The sequence below is a fragment of the Austrofundulus limnaeus genome, unplaced genomic scaffold (genome assembly GCF_001266775.1).
Source record: "Austrofundulus limnaeus strain Quisiro unplaced genomic scaffold, Austrofundulus_limnaeus-1.0 Scaffold120, whole genome shotgun sequence".
NCBI classification, from domain to species: Eukaryota; Metazoa; Chordata; class Actinopteri; order Cyprinodontiformes; family Rivulidae; genus Austrofundulus; species Austrofundulus limnaeus.
Genome location: NW_013952522.1, coordinates 4,191 through 11,534, shown reverse-complemented (window position 1 = coordinate 11,534; position 7,344 = coordinate 4,191). Strand labels below are relative to the sequence as shown.

General features: G+C 41.4%; 1 protein-coding gene across 1 annotated transcript; it reads left to right on the top strand.

Annotated features, from left to right (window-relative positions):
- Positions 1-515: 515 nt before the first annotated feature.
- Positions 516-7,034, top strand: LOC106522037 (serine/threonine-protein kinase SBK1; the record flags this gene model as incomplete). The annotated part of the gene is given in 4 exon segments (XM_014014879.1): positions 516-758; positions 847-1,049; positions 2,001-2,192; positions 2,279-7,034. Coding segments are annotated over 4 exon segments (1,311 nt in total). The 3' UTR covers positions 3,035-7,034.
- Positions 7,035-7,344: the final 310 nt, after the last annotated feature.

Genomic DNA, 7,344 nt, shown 5'->3' with positions numbered 1-7,344 from the left:
GGACCACTCGTAAATTTTGTTCGTATCTGAAAAAAATCTTAGAATACGAAAACATTGGTGAATGCCACAAATTCTCCTAAATCACTCGTACGCACAACTTCTGTGCATACGAACAGCTCTTGCAATGAGGCCCAATGATTCTGAAGTAAGTGCAGAGGTCTCTGTGATTCTATATTGGGTGAATATTTTTAAATAAAGTTACAGTAAATATGTTAAAAATATAGAAGTTACTTAAACCAAAAGTCACAGTATCCATCTACAGAATGAGACGAAGATTTTAATATATGATTGACACAAATAACACAAAGCGTGCAGGAGAAATTCGATTGCAAAATCGTACGGAAAAATAATAACATAGTGTGAACGCTGAGTCAGCATTTACAAATGCACCACTGAATAACAGTGCTTTAGTAAAAACGCATTGACAGCCTCGAGTAAAAGAAGCTTAGCAGTACATCTCTTGTTCACAAATGCATAACATGTTTGAAATTGTGTCTTCTTTTGTTTTTGTGCAGTGACACCAGTTGCTAACCGCTGCACCGGTTGTGAATCTTGACCCCCCCCACCTCCCAGTCCATCCTTTGAAGCACTCCCCAGCATGAGCTCCTCTCAAGCAAACATGGACATCCTGGATGAGCTGCAGCTGATCGCTGCCCAAAACCTGGAGAAGCTGGAGGTCAACAAGTACTATGAGGTGATCAGGGAGTTGGGCAAAGGCACCTATGGCAAGGTGGACCTGGTCATCCACAAGATCCGAGGTGAGGCAAGCCCTAAAGGCATGCTGCTTTAATATGAAAGGACACAATAAGAACATTAAATTGATTTCTTTTAATCTTTTCTTAAAAGGTACAAAAATGGCTCTGAAGTTCCTGAAGAAGAAGACAACAAAGCTGAAGTCTTTCCTACGGGAGTACAGCATTTCTCTGTACTTGTCCCCCTGCCCCTTCATCATCAACATGTTCGGCATCGCCTTCGAGACAGACGACTACTACGTCTTTGCTCAGGAGTACGCTCTGGCAGGAGACCTCTTCGATATCATTCCTCCGCAGGTGAAGACGTAGAGCTGATCAAATGCGGTCACTCTGGAGTTCTACTGCCTGAGTTTGGTTTTGATTTTAGTGCAAATCCCTGACCCCATTGGAGCCATTTTGATCAAATCTGAAAAAATAACTATGATCAATCACTTTATAATGTGAGTCAGTCTTTTAGTGCTCAGAGTGTGTTGGGGARGAGTCTCAGCCACTACCACTGGGGCTGCCACGATTATTCGATTAATCGACGACAAATCGATTATTAAAATAATTGATGACTAATTTAATAATAGATTAATCGTTTTCTTTTTTGTTCTTTACTTTGTTTTTCTCTCCAAACTGCTTTGACACCTTCCACTGCCACATCTGCCTTTCTGTCCTTGACACACATGCACAGTAGTGGTAACTGGGGTAGGCCGTGGACGTCACAAGACATTATACAGACAGGCTCTGGTATCATGGCTACRTGACAACGGAGCTCAAAGTGTGGGATCATTTTAAGAAAATGAAAGAGAAACCTGTACAATATCTGCAGAGCAGAACTTGCCTTCCACGGCTATTATTTTTAGTTAGCATATAGCTAAAATCTAACTATGGTTATATAATAGCAGCTGCATTCTGACGTGATAAGCTGTATGTTTTATATTCAATTWACGTATGATCTGATTAGTTGACTAATCGAATAAAAAATCGGTGATTAATCGATTATTGAAATAATTGTTTGTGGCAGCCCTAACTACCACATCAGGTTTTAACTCAGTATCTGTAAAATGGAATCGAACAGGTTAAATTTGATTAGCTATGGTGGCCATCTTGAATCGGGTTAACTCCCTATGTTAATCTCTTGTTGTCAAACATCCAACAATTACATCCTTTGTTGTTTGATGTTGATCTGTCGTTCGGCTCATATTAACCTTTATTTATAAATTGCTTTCTGACTGTTCTGTACGTGTCTCCTCCCTCCTTAAGGTTGGTCTTCCTGAGGCGGTGGCAAAGCGCTGTGTGCACCAAGTAGCCATCGCTCTGGACTACCTGCACTGTAAGAAGCTGGTCCATCGAGATATCAAGCCGGAAAACATTCTCATTTTCGACAGGGAGTGCCGCAAAGTCAAGCTGTCTGACTTTGGCATGACCCGTCGAGCTGGCTCGCCCGTGAAAAGAGTGAGTATTGTCTTTCGCTTTCAGACTCCTGACATGTGTCTTTCTTGTCTCTGCCGTGGCTGACCTGTTGGGGTTTCCCCCTCCAGGTGAGTGGCACCATCCCCTACACAGCCCCCGAGCTCTGTGATGTGTCCCGCCATGAGGGTTTCTGCGTGGACTACAGCACCGACGTTTGGGCGTTCGGCGTGCTGCTCTTCTGCATGCTGACCGGGAACTTCCCCTGGGAGAAGGCGCTGCCCACCGACTCGTTCTACCAGGAGTTCGTCCACTGGCAGCGGAGGAGGACGAACACGGTGCCGTCGCAGTGGAGGCGCTTCACCGAGCAGTCCCTCCGCATGTTCCGCCGACTGCTCTCGGTTGAGCAGGACCGCCGCTGCTCCGTGAAAGAGGTGTTCGGCTACTTCAGCCACTCCTGGATGCTGGATTCAGAGAGCGACAGCAATGGCAACGCAGGAGGCGGAGGCGGCGATGGAAGGGAAATGGTTGGCAGCAGCAGTAGCGGAGGAGGGGGAGGAGGAGGAGGAGGAGGGAAGACGCGAGGAGACATGGAAGGCACCAGCTCCACGTCTTCATCCGGTGAGGAGGACGAAGAGCTCCTGGTGGAGAGGATGAAGCAGCAGACTCTTTCGCCGCGCTCCCCCCTTTCGCCGCTTTCTCCCATGGCGGTCGAGAGGGGCGGGGCCAAAGGAGGGATGATAGAACCAGGCGGGGGGCACCATTTTGTTTCCGTCTCTACCAACAGCTCTGTATCGTCCACCAACAGCTACGACCGGATGCCGCGAGAAAACGGTTCACCGGGGGGCCGCATGCTGGTGGCCACACCCATAGAAATCTGCGTCTGAGCATGACTCATCACTTTTATACCTCTCATCCAACCACAGAGATGTGCATGCATGGGGGGGGGGAACTAAACCTTCTAAACATTGTAGAGAGGGAGAGCACATGTGTCGGAGAACAGTTTTGTAGAACGCACACATTCCTCGTTCTCCTGAAAAGACGACAAAAACGCGTCCTGTTTACAAGATGAGTATCGGTTAGTTTGTCACTAAAACCCTTGGGAAAAAAAACCAAAATGTATTTCTGAAAGCAATACTTGCAGCAAAAAAAAAAAAGAGCAAATAGCATTTTGATGAAGCCAAGGGACAAACGAAACTTTTTTTTTTTAGATAAAGACCGAAACAGCTGAAGAGAAACCCGTATTTTACGGTGCTTTGGTGGTTTCAGGTGTTTCAGGTGTAAGAAAAATGTGAAAGTGTGTTTGTGTGTTTTGTGTGTATGATCCTAACAGAAGTGGGTTTATTTTGTTTTGAGAATTGTGTTGTTTATTCAGATCTAAAAATGACTAGAAAATCTATTTTTTTCTATTTTTTTAAGGTAACTTTTTGTGTTTTTTTTTTATTTTTATTTTTTTTTCTGTTTTACTAATTGTTGTTAAGCTAGCATCCAGGCTCAGCGGTCCTGGATCTTCTTGTTTGTGACGTAACGTGTTTGATGGACTGAAGAATCGCCCACAGTAGGCCTGACTCTTTTTTGTTTTAATCTATTCACTCCTGGAATTCTGTTTGTATAACTTTATTTATTGTAAATCTGTCTGTGTTGCATTTAGTTTAGTTTTTTTTCCCCAAAAATTTTAACTAAAATATTTTTTGGGAAATAAAAAAGACGGCATTAGCTCGATGTAAAACAAAGGAAACAACAGCAGGTTTTTTTCTAACTGCGTGATGAGCAGTTCACCCTTGAGTCCTAAAAAAGAAACAATATAAAGTCCGTATTGCTGCCACCCCAGCAAAAACAAAACATCACCGTGACACGTTAAAAATAAAAAAATTATCATTACCTCCATCCATTATCTTTAACCCACTTCTTCCTTTCAGTGCCACAGGGACACTGGAACCCGTATCCTTTAGTCATTGTGCGAGGGGTCACAAGTCCATCACAAGGCACACACTTTTACAGTATATGTATTTATAACATGAGAACAAAAACATCCCTCAATAGTCATAATTTAAAGTAGAAATTGTATACAGAGCCTGCGAGAGGACATCAGGGGATTTTTCTTTTTTTTGCATTCCGATGCAACACTTTTGCGTGACCTCGCAGTACTGGAATGTTTTGTATTGAATGAGACTTTTATTTTGAAATATCCAGTTGGTGGTGATAATGTGTGGCTGCATAGAGTTAAATATCTGTATAACTCTATGCGTGGCTGTGATATGTTCATTATGAAGCTGAATTAAAGTAGTAACTCCTATATAATAGTGTGCATGTCAGGCTATTAATAGACTGTCAGGTTCAACAGTAAAGAATAAACGTCTGTGAGGTAACACAAAACTTTAATGTGAGAATGCAAAGAAAAAAAATCCTATGTACTCACATTGTTTAAATATAAAATCAAATTTCACAGTCCATAGCATGGCATTTTGTAATAATGTAAAAAGAAAACCTTTTGGGTGATAAATATATTGCATTAACATGGAAATATAYTCTTTTAAAGCAAAAACGAAAGAAATAGAGTCAATAAACTTTTCACAATTCTAGTTTATTTTTGCTTGGGTGACAGCAACATGCTTCTTTAAAAAAATAAAAGTTAAGGGTTTCAGAAATGACTATTTCTTTATTTTTGCAGTAGCATAATTCCTTGCGTTGTTTCCGTGGGTAAAACCAAAACAAAACATGAATTTCTTAATATGTTGAGAAATTCTGGGACTAAAAAAGTAAATATTAACTATTTTTATTGTGTGATGTATTTGCATTAATGTTGTGGCATTATCTCACCTCCTTCAAGAACAGAAAAAAGAAGCATGAGGACACATGCTTTAATTGTTTAGCACAGCTTATGTGTATATTAAAGGGATATTTCAACCCTTTTAAAGTGGGTTCTGTGTGAAAATTATGAAGGATTAACATCCTACCTGTTGCAGATAGCTTCTTAAACAACTTCAGTTTGGAGAAAGAAAAACCTGTCTGACAGGGCTGATGAGCTAATGACTAGTCAGAAAGCAGCTAGGACCAAAGAGGATCGCTGCCATCTTAAAAAACTCAAACCTCCTAAACTTTGCACCGATTCATGCAAACGCTTTTAAAAACCTTTGCAATGTCACCAGTTTTGCATCACATATGTTCACATACAGTTCTGTGATTATTCAAAAGTGAAAGCAGCAGCAGCTAGCTGCAGCACTTCCTGTTTAGCATGCAGATACCTCCTGCAGGAATTTCCTAACATTTTTGCAGAAATGATTATGTAGAACTGACGGCAACAAAAATGTTTTAAATAATAATAACTGCAGACATTTGTAGTTTTAGGGCAACAGCAATTCATTATTGGATGTGTCTGTGCTAACTCACCATTATTGGCTTGTAAATACAGTTGGAGGAGACTTGTGTTAAAATAAGTCCAATCGCCTTCGTTTCGGTCCAGAATTGATGAAGGTGTAAAGGTTTACAAAACAGAGTATTGTATGAAAGGCTATGAAATGTTTGAGACTGGAGCTGTTTTAAACAATTACTCACTTTGGTTTAACTGCATTCTGACCATCAACATGAAGTAACATGACATCCTCATGTCACGCTGATGTTAAAGCTAAAAAATGAATGTGCTCCCTCTGTAAACTGGTGCCAGGACGGTTAGAAAGTTCATGCAAACACAAAAGACAAAAAAATTTAAATACTCATTTTTTCCCCAAACGTTGACTTCTCCTTTGAAGCTGTATTTACAAATATTAACTTTTTATTGTTTTTATTGTCAAATTAGTTGATGCTTAAAAAAAAAGATTGTGTGCTGAAGAGTAGGCGGGGCTTATAGCCCCACATCCCAACCGCACAGACTCTGGTTCCAAAAATACATCCACATCAGCTGCAGTGTAAACAGCAGGGAGAGGAGAGGATGCTCCTGACGTTTCATTACCTCATCAGTTCTGTCAGACGTTATTTCTCCCAGCTGAGGTACAAAAAACAATCTAAATATTAACTGTTCATACTTTTCTCCTAAACCCCTTTAAAATGGCCAAAACATCCATTTAAATATCAGAGTTTTCTCTTTAATTGTTTTTAGTATAGAAAGGAGCCTTTTTTAAAACCAAGTTCAAACCCATGATAAAAAAAAAGAATCCATTTCTTGCTGACTCTTCACGAGGATCACATAACTAATCGAAGAAAAGCGCTGAATCATGTYCAGGAATGGCTGCTGCTTTCCAGACCTAATTCTGCATGAAAATGTGTATGTGCTACAAAGCTTTGTTGTGAAGCCGTGCTCCGTGTTTCCCCACTCTACAAACTGTAGTTCTCTGTAGCCGTAGACTAGCAGCAAACGTTTCTTTATCTTGTGAGAGTCAGTAGCCTCAGCATGGATCTAACAGCCTGAGGAACAGCTACCCCCCCCACCCATTGTGTATTTCCATCATGTTCTGCAAAGCCGCTCCCCACATTCATGAGTGCATATGCAAATGACTACATCTTGTGACAATCTCTGACCTCATTGGCAGCCATTTGACTCAGAACAAAGGACCACCCTGGTACGGATCCTGCTGAAGTTCTGCGTCGGCCAGCCACGAGCGGAGGCCTGCGCGTGAGCTCACCGCTGCGGCCCCTCCTCTGCTGCAGCATCTGAGTCAGGCGGCGCCGCCTGGACATCTCACCCATAACGTGTCGTGTTGTGATGGAGTGCCACCGTCTTTCAGTTTGGTGACCATGTTTCAAAGCATCAGAACTTTAGTGGCGTTTTAGTGAGTAGATGACAGTGGCACTAGAACTTATACCCCTCCCCCAACCCCAGTTTTGTCTTTGCAATACAACTGTCTTCCTGTAAACTGAGATTTAGTCAATAAAATGAAACTCCATGTCGGCGTCGTGTCTGGATTTTGMTCTGATTTTAGCCCAGGAGTTAAATTACGACATGCATCATACATAACACAGTATCAGTACCAATAATGTTTACTGCGTCACTTTCCTGTTCGTTCTATTCAGCATAGGCCTTTTTCATTTCTGAAAACCTGTGGACAACATTTAGTATTTTTATTACCTAATGCAAAATTCATACAATAATTGTAAAAAATGTCTTTTTAAGTTGCTTGTAAATGTAAAGAAATTCTGATATAGTTGTAAGCACTCTGAACATTCTAAGAGCTACAGAGGAGCTCAGGGTCAACGTGATGAC